General features: G+C 44.5%; 1 protein-coding gene across 1 annotated transcript in view; it reads left to right on the top strand.

Moving 5' to 3' along the window:
• Nucleotides 1–226: 226 nt before the first annotated feature.
• PRPF8 (pre-mRNA processing factor 8) overlaps nucleotides 227–12,258 on the top strand; it is a gene marked incomplete at its 3' end in the record, with an annotated part of 37,507 nt that continues 25,475 nt past the window's right edge. Inside the window, 6 exon segments of the mRNA XM_078769417.1 lie at nucleotides 227–423; nucleotides 5,397–5,516; nucleotides 8,804–8,993; nucleotides 9,124–9,243; nucleotides 11,776–11,910; nucleotides 12,061–12,190. Of these exon segments, the coding sequence (XP_078625543.1) occupies nucleotides 284–423; nucleotides 5,397–5,516; nucleotides 8,804–8,993; nucleotides 9,124–9,243; nucleotides 11,776–11,910; nucleotides 12,061–12,190 (835 nt within the window).

Genomic DNA, 12,258 nt, shown 5'->3' on the forward strand with positions numbered 1-12,258 from the left:
TTTTGGACTCGTGTGGAAGCAAAGTCAAAGAGAGGGGCTTGCTTGGAAAATGACATGGAAACTACCATTGCTTGGATAATTGTGTCTGCCAATGGGAAAGGAGCAAACTGAGGATAAAGACCAATGCGTTCTTGAAACTTTTTCCAGAAGTCTTTATCTTTTCAACGAGAGTGAATGTTTTTGATCAACAGCATGACATTTTACATTGAGCTGTTGTTTCTCTTTCTAGCAAAGTCTAGAGCCCCTCCCTGATGACGATGAGGAGTTTGAGCTACCAGAAGGTATGGAGCCATTCCTGCGTGAGACGCCATTGTACTCTGACAATACAGCCAATGGAATTGCCCTGCTATGGGCCCCTCGGCCCTTCGACCTTCGCTCGGGGCGAACTCGCCGTGCTGTGGATGTGCCACTGGTCAAGAATTGGTACGATAATCCATGCAAAAAATGCATATTAAATGAGGCTCTGAAAGCAATCATGTAACTTGTTGTTTTTATGAACAATAGTTTGTTTCAGAACCGTTATCTGGAAAATGTAAAAGTCTAAATTTTTGACATTTTTTGGGGGGTGGTTTTTATTTTTTTAGTGCAGCTAACCATTGTGAAAACAACTTTAGCCGCACTTGAATTTATGAATCTTAACCCTTTGATTTTGATTATTCTCCCAAACGCCATCCCGCTTCTTCCATGTCCTGTCTTGTTGTGTTAAACATTGACTTGCTGCTGTTTTTTTTTTTCTCTCTCAGACCTGTTATTGTTCTTTCTTTTTTTTCCCCCTTTCCATTCTGGCTTTTCAATATTTTTCATCACCTCCACTGCCAAAGATGTCCGAGGCGTTATCTTTTCGTGTTTTCCGGCTATGATGATTTTGTTGCTGCAATAACAGTGAGCTGCTGAAGGGTGTTTTTTTTAACCAAACTTGGTACAAATATATGTTATGCCGTAAAGATGAACTGATAAGATTTTGTGGTCAATGGTCATGTGACCCTAAGCTGAAAGTAGCAGATTTTCATTACCACGATACCTTATGAACCGCGAAAGGGATTTTGACCAAACTTGGCATAACTATGGACTGTAATACAAAGACAGACAACAACAACAACAACAACATGCATTTTAAGGCCATTTTCCCTGCTAGAGCGGGGGTTAGCCTTGCGGTCCCCATGACAATATTCTCCATTTTGCCCTATTTTCTGCATCTCTCCTTGTTAACCCCCTTGCCCGCATTTCTTCTTCCACCATCTTTAGCCAAGTCTTTCTCGGTCTTCCCCGTCTTCTACTTCCTTCTACATTCATTTCCATCACTCTTCTCAACCAGTCACTTTCATCCTTCCTCAACACATGACCAAACCATCTCAACCTGTTCCTCTTCACAGCATCAATCACAGGCTCTATTCCCATCATCTTTCGCAATTCATCATTTGTCTTCCTCTCTCTCAACGATACTCCGCACATCCATCGAACCATTCGCATTTCCACCCTTTCCAGCCTTCGTTGCTGCTCTACGTTCATTACCCATGTCTCGCTCCCATAAATCATAACACTTCTCACACATGCAGCATACACCTTTCCCTTCAGCTTCAGCGACACTCTCCTCCTCATCAGCACGCCACTCAGTTCCCGAAACTTCTTCCATGCACATCTCACTCGAGCAACCGTTGCCGAGTCTGATCCACCTTCTCCATTCAGCATGTCTCCGAGGTAGCAAAATGTTTTCACACCTTCCAGCTTCACGCTGTCTCCAAGATCCAACTCAACATTTCCTCCATCTGCAGCTCCCTCTGTGCACACCTTACATTTGAATGTAGCTGCCACACTGGTAAATGACCCTCTCAGACCACTACATTTTTGATGAACCCACTCAGCGCACATTGTACATTGAATGGAGTTCACTCCGACACCCTTCCTGCACACAGCACACAGCCACTTCCCAGTTCTTTCCACCTCACCACATGCTTTACCACTTGCCATTACCTTCGTCTTTCCGATATTCACCTTCAGACCTTTTGTCTCCATACATTCCTTCCACCTGTTCATCTTTTCCTTCAGTCCATCCATACTTTCCGCAATCAACACCAGATCATCTGCAAAAACAACTCCCACGGTAAACCCTCCTTTATGTTCTGAGCCAGCACCTCCATCACAGCTACAAATAGTAGTGGACTTAGTACCGACCCCTGATGCACTCCCACCTTCACCTCAAACTCACCACCGTTCCCATCCTTCGTCCTTACAGCTGTGCACGCTCTTTTGTACATTGCCATCACTACTCTGATCAACCATTCCTCCACTCCTAACTTCCTCAATGCCCATGTCAATACTTTGCGTGGAACCCTATCGAATGCTTTCTCCAGATCAACAAACCCAAAAAACAACTTCTGCCTCTTCTCCATGTACTTCTCCTGCAACTGCCTCACAATGAAAAGCGCATCTGTCGTTCCTCTTCCTGGCATAAATCCAAACTGCATTTCGTCGATCTTCACTTTCTTCCTTATCCTCCTCTCCAACACCCTTTCCAATACCTTCATTCCATGCTCCAATAACTTTATCGCTCGGTACGAGCCACACTCCAGAGGGTCACCTTTCCCCTTGTATAGAGGGACGAGGGTACTCAGTTCCCAATCCACTGGAATGCGGCCTTCTTTCACCACCAGATTACAGATCTCTGTCATTCTCTTCACACCCCAACTTCCTGCTGCCTTCAACATATCTCCCACAACTCCCGTCGGCCCTCCCGCTTTTCCACTCTTCATTGCTTTTATCGCTTCCTCAACTTCCTTCTCAGTTATCTTCTCTGCTGGTCCTAAAACTGGGTTACTCTCTATGTTGCCATCCCATTCATTCTCTGTATTCAACAGCATTTCCATATAGCTTTTCCATCTTCCTTTAATTCCATCTGGGTCGACAACGATTTGTCCCACTTCATCCTTCAAGCAACTCACCCCCATCACATCACACCTCTCTTTCGCTATGTGCTTTGCAATCCTGAATACTGCTTTCTGACCCTCTTCCAAATCCAAGCGTTCTCCGAACATTTTCCTACATGCCTCCTGCGCCTTTGCTACCTCTTTCTTTGCAGCCTTCCTGGCTGCCTTATAACTTTCATGTTCTGCTGTTTCTGCTCCCGTACCCTTCGCCTTCTGCCACTCCTTGAACTTCTTCCTCTTCTCGTCAATCCTCTTTCCAACTTCATTATCCCACCACCATGTTCCCGAGTGCCTCGGTGGTCCTTTTGTCCATCCATATACCTCACCAACGGCTCCCAACAGACTAGCTTTCATTGACATCCAACCACTTTCAAGCTCAACCACATCATCCTCTACCCTACTCAGCCTCTCTTTTAATGCCTCCCTTACTGTCACCTCTTTCAACCTCCACACCTTCATTCTTGGTTGGTACTTCACCCGCCGAGCTCTCCTCGCACCTTTCACCCTTATGTCGCAGACAACCAAGTGGTGCTGTGAAACAGCCTCCTCCCCCGGGATCACCTTTGTGTCCCGGAGGTGCCCCCTATCTCGCCTACGCACCATCAGATAGTCAACGGTTGTCGTTGACCCACCTGACGTGTATGTAACAAGCTTATTATCCTCTTTCTGGAACTGAGTATTACAAATCAACAAATCAGCTCCATCAGCAAACTCCAAAATCCTTTCACCTTCTCCATTTCTTACACCATATCCGTAACCCCCATGAACTCCCTCAAAACCATCCATACTCCTTCCCACATGTCCATTCAGGTCTCCTCCCACCACAACAACTTCCTCATCTTTCACGTTTTCCATCAGCTTCTCTATCGCACACCAGAACTTGTCCTTCTCTTCATTGCTTCGACCAACCTGCGGAGCATATCCCGAGATGACGTTCACCAAGAGCTTTCCAATCATCATTTTCACCATCATCAACCTATCACTCACTCTAGTCACACTCACCACACTGTCTACAAACTCCTCAGAAAACAGGACACCAACACCATTCACGCCCTCCGGGCACCCTTGCCACACAAACTTGTATTTCTGTCCCTGCCTACCCTTCACCATTCTCACACCACTTCCCTTCCATCTCGTCTCTTGCACACAACATATGTCCACTCTTCTGCTGACCAATACTTCCACCACTTCTCCTGATCTCCCTGTCATTGTCCCTACATTCCATGTCCCAAACCTCAGAAACCGATCTCCACTTCGGGCTGCACCCTGCCCATATGTAGTTGTAATTGTCATGGTTCTCTTTTTGAGGCAATGTTTTTATGGCCGGATGCCCTTCCTGACGCCAACCCTCTTAGTCGTCTCTTACGACACGCAGGGATACGGTGTACCTATTCTGACCAGGGTACACACTGGGAAACGTTTAAAACATGGAAATTCGGGGGGGGGGGGCGAGGGGGGGGGGGCGGCGTCAGCATCACGGCTGCGGTGTAAACATATTCCAACAATATCCAAACAGAACCATGAAAACCATGAAAAACAATCTGGGAAAAGTCTCCAAGCGAGAACGTGGATTTGAGAAAGAAGGAGCAGAGGCGGAAGAAAAACGAGATACAGGGGGCGGGGCACAAGTCGAGACGAGGAGGAGAGCGAACAAGCACGTGTCCGGGAGGAGAGAAAGAATCAATATAGAATTCTTTGTCTAAGGAGGTGAGGTGAGGGGGAGAAAATAAAATAAAAGAAACAAGCAATACAGTGAAGGAAAGAACCCAAATCGACAAAACACCGACGGGGGGAGGGAAGCCCCAAGTTACCAGGCCGCGCACGAGGTACGACCCAGAAAACGATTAACTACACACAAGTTTGTACGAATTACAAACCAATACCAACCAGAAACACACAATAACACGTACACAGCAAAATAACCAGTGGAAATTTGACAAAGACAAGAATGGGAAAACACTTAAACTTCGATGCCGTGGAGAGCTCGAAGTATGCTTCACTCGGACAACATGGCAGGTTTAAATGTTTTTCAACATGACAACATGGCAGGTTTAAACGTAAATACAAAGACAGACTGAGTAAATATTAGGTTCAAAAGGATAAGTGCCCTTTAATTGAAAATCTTTGTTTCTGCTACAACTTATGAACCACTCAAAAGATTTCAACCATACTTGACAAACGTATTTACAAACTTGACAATTTTAGATTGAACAGGTCAAAGGTCATGAGCACTTTGAAAATCATTTTACAGACCATAACCTGAGTTAGAAGCATCTGATATTCTCTCTCTCCGACTTCGATCTGTCGTTTCTCTCTCGTGCTCTCTCTCTGTCTCAAATAACCTTTAATTGACATCAATCCTAACAGTGGGTTGACGTTTAACGTGGGCACAGGTGTATCCATTGATGCATTAGTATCAAATTCTACTTTTTACTTTTAATATTGCTCCTGCTCTTTGAATTTTTGTTGCAGGTATCGGGAACACTGTCCTGCTGGGCAGCCAGTCAAGGTACGGGTCTCGTACCAGAAACTTCTCAAGTACTATGTTCTCAATGCACTTAAGCACAAGCCACCAAAGGCCCAAAAGAAGCGGTGAGATTCCATACATCCTACGATATAAAACAAGGCTAGCACTTCCATGAGTCTTGACCTTGTATACAAAAAAAATACAAAACCATGTTTGTGTGTGCGTGCACGCAAGTTGTTTTTGCTTGCTATCCCCACGTGTGGGTGGGCCTGACGAGGTGAAATGGAGATTTACCGGGTCTCAAAGTATCCTCCTCCGTTAGTGTGTATGAGCATGCCCATGTGTGGTCCAGACGGCCTTGAGACGAGTTTGTGTAATAATAATAATAATAATAATACATTTATTTTATATAGCGCTTTTCAAGAAGCCCAAAGGCGCTTTGACAGAGTACAAAAAACAAGTGCAAAAAGACAAAAATCAATAGGTAAATAATCAAAGCAAAAGGAAGGAGAAGGAGAAGAGATAGTCAGGGGTTAAATGCTGTGGGTTAAATGTTGAATGCAGTGTTGAACAGGTGGGTCTTGAGTGATGTTTTGAATGTGGTGAGTGAGGAGGAGTCTCTGATGGTGTGAGGTAGTGAGTTCCAGAGGGTGGGAGCAGCGATGGAGAAGGCCCTGTCCCCCAAGGATCTCAATTTGGTCCGGATGGGGGGGGGGGGGTCAGGAGGTTGGTACCAGCAGAGCGGAGGTTGTGGGTGGGAGTGTGTCTGGAGAGGTCAGTCAGGTAGGATGGGGCCAGGTTATGGAGGGCTTTGTAGGTCAAGAGGAGGATTTTGTACTGGATTCTCTGGGAGATGGGGAGCCAGTGAAGCTTGTTAAGGACGGGGGTGATGTGGTCACGGGTCCGGGTATGGGTGAGTAGACGGGCAGCGGAGTTCTGAATGTATTGGAGTTTATTGGTGATTATTGAGGGTGAACCATAGAGGAGGCTGTTGCAGTAGTCCAGACGGGAGGTGATGAAGGCGTGGATGAGGGTTTCTGCAGCCGTGGAGGAGAGGGATGGACGGAGACGGGCAATGTTTTTCAGGTGAAAGAAGGCTGTCTTTGTGATCTGTTTAGTGTATTTGTCGAAGGAGAGGGTTTGGTCAAAGATGATGCCAAGATTCCGGATGTGAGGGGAGGTGGATACTGGGAAACCGTCGATGTTGAGGGCAAAGTTATGGGTGGATTTGGTGAGCGTTTTTGGGCCAATGATGATTATTTCAGATTTATCATAGTTAAGTTTGAGGAAGTTGATTTGAAGCCAGGATTTTATTTCAGTGATGCAGTTTGTCAGGATAGAGTGGGTGGCGGTGGAGATGGACTTGGTGGAGATGAAAAGCTGGATGTCATCGGCGAAGCAGTGGAATTGGAGACCATGACGGCGGATTAAGTGACCAAGGGGGGACAGGTACAGGATGAAGAGGAGGGGGCCAAGAACTGAACCTTGGGGGAGGGGAGCAGTGGGGGATTTGCAGTTATTGATGGAGATGAACTGGCATCTGTCAGAGAGGTATGATTTGATCCAAGAGAGGGCAGTGCCGGTAATGTTAAAGGTGGTTTCAAGTCGGGTGAGGAGGATGGTGTGATTGATGGTGTCAAAGGCGGCGCTGAGGTCGAGGAGGATGAGAATGTTGAGGTTGCGAGCTTCAGAGGAGAGGAGAAGGTCGTTGGTGATTTTGAGGAGAGCAGTTTCAGTACTGTGGTTGGAGCGGAATCTGGATTGGAATGTTTTATACAGATTATTGGCAGAGAGGTGATGTTTGAGTTGAGTGGCTACAGCGCGTTCCAAAACTTTTGACAAAGGGTAGGTTGGAGATGGGTCTGAAGTTATTTCGGGTGTCAGGGTTGTCCAGGATTTTTCAGAATGGGGGTAACAGCAGCAATTTTGAGGGATGGTGGGACGATGCCTGTAGACAGGGAGGAGTTTATTGTTGCAGTGATAAGTGGAGAGAGAGCAGGAAGGGAGGCCTTGACAAAGCTGGAGGGGATGGGGTCAAGAGTGCAGGTGGCAGTTTTCATTCCTATGAGGAGTTCAGAGAGGTCAGTAGGGGAGACTGGGGAGAACTGAGACAGGGGTTGGCAGGATAAGGGGGGCAGGTGGTTTGAGGGGGAACGGGTGCGGTGGTGGTTAAGCTGTTGAAGATGTTGTCAATTTTGCATAGGAAGAATGAACGGAAGGAAGGAAGTGTACTTCTTGTCTTGGGCATCCTGCCTGCCCAGCAGTGTATTGAAAGGATTACAGAGATTGACGTATTTTTGTTCTCAAAATTAATTTCTGCCCATGCAACCAACCAGGCCCCCACCCTTTATTTTCACTTTCTTTATTTGTCACGTGATTCACATGGTTTTGAATGAATGAAATTTTTTGAATGAATTGCTTTGAAAGAAAGTTGTTTTATAGATTAATGTCCCATTATGCCATTTCTTTGTTGTTGCCTTGTAAATATGGGACCAACCCACCATATACAATCCTTGTAGGCTTCAAACCCACAGGGATGATAAGAAAAATAATGTTGAGTTACCTACCTGTTAAGATGATTATTTTTTGGATTTCCAGGCAGGTGTCATTGAGAAGCCTATTTGACAAGATCTAAGGAAAAGATTGACCTTAACGCCATGGGCTCCACACGACCTTCTCTACACATTCCACCCCCCTCCCATTCCCTATTCGGACTCAGGGAAACAAACATGACCCTGCAAGTGAAATAAACTAGGAATGATCTTTGAATTGAGGATGGCCTTGTTTGTGCACTGATAGGGCTGGCACGATAGCTTGGAGCTAGGCATACTCGCCTTCGAGCTGTCTACCTGAGGTGTACCATGCAGGGCGATTCATCAGTGTGCGCCGTCCATTGGAAGGACGTTACACTGGAGGACCTGTCTGCCAGCACTGATCGCTCATCACCGGCAACCTGGCATAATTACAAACTCTTTCCCCACTTACTCCTGGGAAATGATGGCAACCCTTGCCAAGAGATTCCTTTGGCAGTCCGACATTCTTCAGTCCCGACAGTATTGTTTGTTAATTATGTTGATGATGATGGCAGTGATATGATTTTTTAAAATTTATTTATTTTTGTATGCAAAATCTAGGTTCATTGGCGATTGATGTGCCAGAAGATAAAATATAAAAAATACTGCTAGATTAGTGGGGCATCAGGTCGATTTTGCTCAAGGGAATGAACGAACATGACGAAAGTAAGGGAGGAAACCAACCTTGAAGATTTTCGTTTCATCAGTTTTCCATCATCGACTTACTTCTGTCTTTGCGTAATTATTTCCGTTGTTGTTTTTTATCGTTTGAACGTGACAAAATGCGATGTTTGAAGAGCACATTTTAAGCTCTCTTGTGTCTTACCTGCTTCTTGCAGATACCTTTTTCGCTCCTTCAAGGCAACCAAATTCTTCCAGTCTACAAAGTTGGATTGGGTAGAAGTTGGTTTGCAGGTGTGTCGCCAAGGCTACAACATGTTGAACCTGCTCATCCACCGCAAGAATCTCAATTACCTTCACTTGGATTACAACTTTAACTTGAAACCTGTCAAGACACTCACCACCAAGGTGTTTTTTTTGTCCTCATACCCTTTCCTTCTCTTCCACACCCCCTTTTTTTGTTTCACACCTGTTGCCATTTGTTAATGTTTGTATGAGTAAAAATGGCTGTGCATCTGAACGAGTTGTTTTCATGCAGGAGCGTAAAAAGTCGCGGTTTGGAAATGCCTTCCATTTATGCCGTGAGATCTTGCGGCTCACGAAGCTCATTGTTGACAGTCATGTCCAGTACCGCCTGGGCAACGTCGATGCTTTTCAGGTGAGGTATTCATTTCTACCATTCTCTGCCCCCGAAGGTGGATGGAGGTTATGTTTGCACCCCTATCTGTCAGGATATCTCAAAGTTGTTGATGGATTCGGACAAAATTTGGTGGAGAGGTTGGGAATGTGACAAGGACGAAATGATTAGATGTTGGTGAAGATTCAAATCCAGATCCCGGATCAGAGAATTTGTTTGAAGTGATTCTTCACCATTAAGGGTGTAGTACTGGTGAAAAATTGAGAAAACTACATAGGTACCTTTGAGAGGCCTTTACACAAAAACAAAGTCAAGTTAATATCTAATTTTCAGTTTTTCTTGAAAGATATAATCTTGGCTTTAACTCAGACCAGTTTCAACGCTTCTTTGTCATATTACATGCATATAATTTGCATAAATTAGACCGTCAATAAAAAACAAGGAAAAACAAAGAACACATTTCTACTTCTGTCTTCTATGTCACCTATCATTCTTTTCACACAAAACTTGGTACTTGTGTTATACATGTGTTACTCTACTACCTGATGAGAGGATTTTGTGAAATTATGTCAAATGTTCACTAATTAGCTAATTATGCCAATTACCAGATAAAACTTGGTTGTCCTTCAATAAATCCACAATGGCTACTCCTATAAACAAAAGCCTTCATCATTTTAAAGGAAGTGATATTCTGAATATCCTGTCCAAATTTCAGCCCAAAAGAATGATGCATTTCCCAAGTTATAACAAATTTCATGCAAAATATTATATTGAATTGAATTGAAATTTGAATTTTTCAATAATTCGGGGTACTTCTATGACCTCTAATAGCATGATTCTTGTTTATAGGACTATAAGGAAACTGATCAGCTAAAAAAAAAAAATCACCTGTTCACCAGTACTACACCCTTAAGTCATCGGGCTAAAACCAATATATAGCACGATGCCTCAAGAAGTTATGGATGGATTCGGACGAACCTGGGTGGGCTGGTTTGGGTGTGTGACAAGGATGTATCGATTTCGATAAAGATATGAAACCGGACTGGATATGAGAATTCTTAATTTTTTAAAAAGTGATTCTTCACCATTGTGTGATGGTTTTGTGAGATGGGGCCAAAAACGATATATAGCATGATATTTCAAAAAGTTTTGGACGAGTGAAGCCAAAACTTGGTAAATGAGTTGGGTGGGTGACGAGAACAAGCTGGTTCGATGTTGGGGCAGCTCCGGATCCAGATCTGACCTATCGGTGGAATACAAAACGTTAACTGGTTAGCCTGGCGGAGGTATGCTCTCTACCGAGTGCCGTTCTAGTTATTAATTTATTTGTTTGTAAATGCATTTAGAAATGTATCTATATATTATGCCTCCGCTGCCGAAGCCGTAGGCATTGTTTTTGGGTTGTCCGTCCTCGGTGCTACCGTGATCACTTGTAAATGGCTAAAGAGATTTTGACCAAACTCGGTATAAGTATGTACTATGACTCAAAATTTTACGATACAATTTGGGGTCAAAGGTCATGTGACCTTCAGCTGAAAGTAGAACATTTTTGTTACTGTGTTAACCTGTGAAACACCAAAGGGATTTTGACTAAATTTGGTATAACAAAGCAAGAGATGGAGCAACATGGTGTCAATATGCTGAGGCTTTTGTTCAGCAGTGGATTGAAAATAGCTGATTATGATGATTGAATAACCCTGGCCTACATCACCAAAGATGAACTGATTAAATCTTAGGTTCAAAAGGTCAAGTGCCTTTTAAATGAAAATCTGTATCACTGCAATAACTTATGAACCACTCAAGAGATTTCAACCAAACTTGACACACTTATGGACTGCAACACAAAGATGAACTGGTACAGTTTTAGTTTGGCAGGTCAAAGGTCTGTACCCTTTCATTATAATTTTGCAGACCACAACTCCCATCTGATGATGTTTCTTCAGCATCTGATGATCTGATTCATATTGATGTTGTCACTTGTACTTCTGTCTTCTCTCTCCATCTCTCACTCTGGCTGTCTCATCCTCTCTTTCTCTCTCCCTCATCCTCTCTCTTCCCTCGCCCTCTCTTCCCTCACCCTCTCTTCCCTCGCCCTCTCTTCCCTCGCCCTCTCTTCCCTCGCCCTCTCTTCCCTCGCCCTCTCTTCCCTCGCCCTCTCTTCCCTCGCCCTCTCTTCCCTCGCCCTCTCTTCCCTCGCCCTCTCTTCCCTCGCCCTCTCTTCCCTCGCCCTCTCTTCCCTCGCCCTCTCTCTGTCTCCTTCCCCCTCCCCCCTCTTTCTCTCAAGGGACTTTTAATTTTCACCTTTAATTGGGATCAAACATAGCGGAGGGTTGACCTTTAACATAGGTGGAGGCATATCCATCGACACATTTGTGTCAAATTCTACTTTCTCGTTTAAATTTTTGCTATGCTTTATTTGTGTGGATATATTTGACATTGTTGCATTATTTGTTTCTTTCCACCTCCCTTTAACACACAATGGTTTGCTGGTGACGACACAAATGTTGATGAAAAACCCTCACTTGGCTGTGTGTTGATCGGTTTTTCTTTTAGCTTTCTGATGGCCTGCAGTACATCTTTGCTCATGTGGGCCAGCTGACAGGAATGTATCGCTACAAGTACAAGCTCATGAGGCAGATCCGAATGTGCAAGGATCTGAAGCACTTGATTTATTACCGCTTCAACACGGTGAGTGAACCTACATGTGTTTTATGTTGACGATACAATTTGGAGCTGGTGGAAGGTGCTGTGTCTGGATGCCATTTATCATTTATTTATGTATTTGTCTATTTATTTCCCTCCCTGATCGTTGAACCTGATTTTGTGTGTGTTGTATAGGGACCAGTTGGCAAAGGCCCTGGATGTGGTTTCTGGGCAGCAGGTTGGCGAGTGTGGCTGTTTTTTATGCGAGGAATCACACCCCTGTTGGAGCGCTGGCTTGGGAACCTGCTTGCCCGCCAATTTGAAGGTTGTTTTGGAGAAATGGGAAGTGTTTGTGAATTGTTTATTCACTTTTGGTTGCTGAGAATTGCACAA

The sequence above is a fragment of the Myxine glutinosa genome, unplaced genomic scaffold, assembly GCF_964187855.1.
Source record: "Myxine glutinosa unplaced genomic scaffold, kmMyxGlut1.1 SCAFFOLD_2449, whole genome shotgun sequence".
NCBI lineage: Eukaryota > Metazoa > Chordata > Myxini > Myxiniformes > Myxinidae > Myxine > Myxine glutinosa.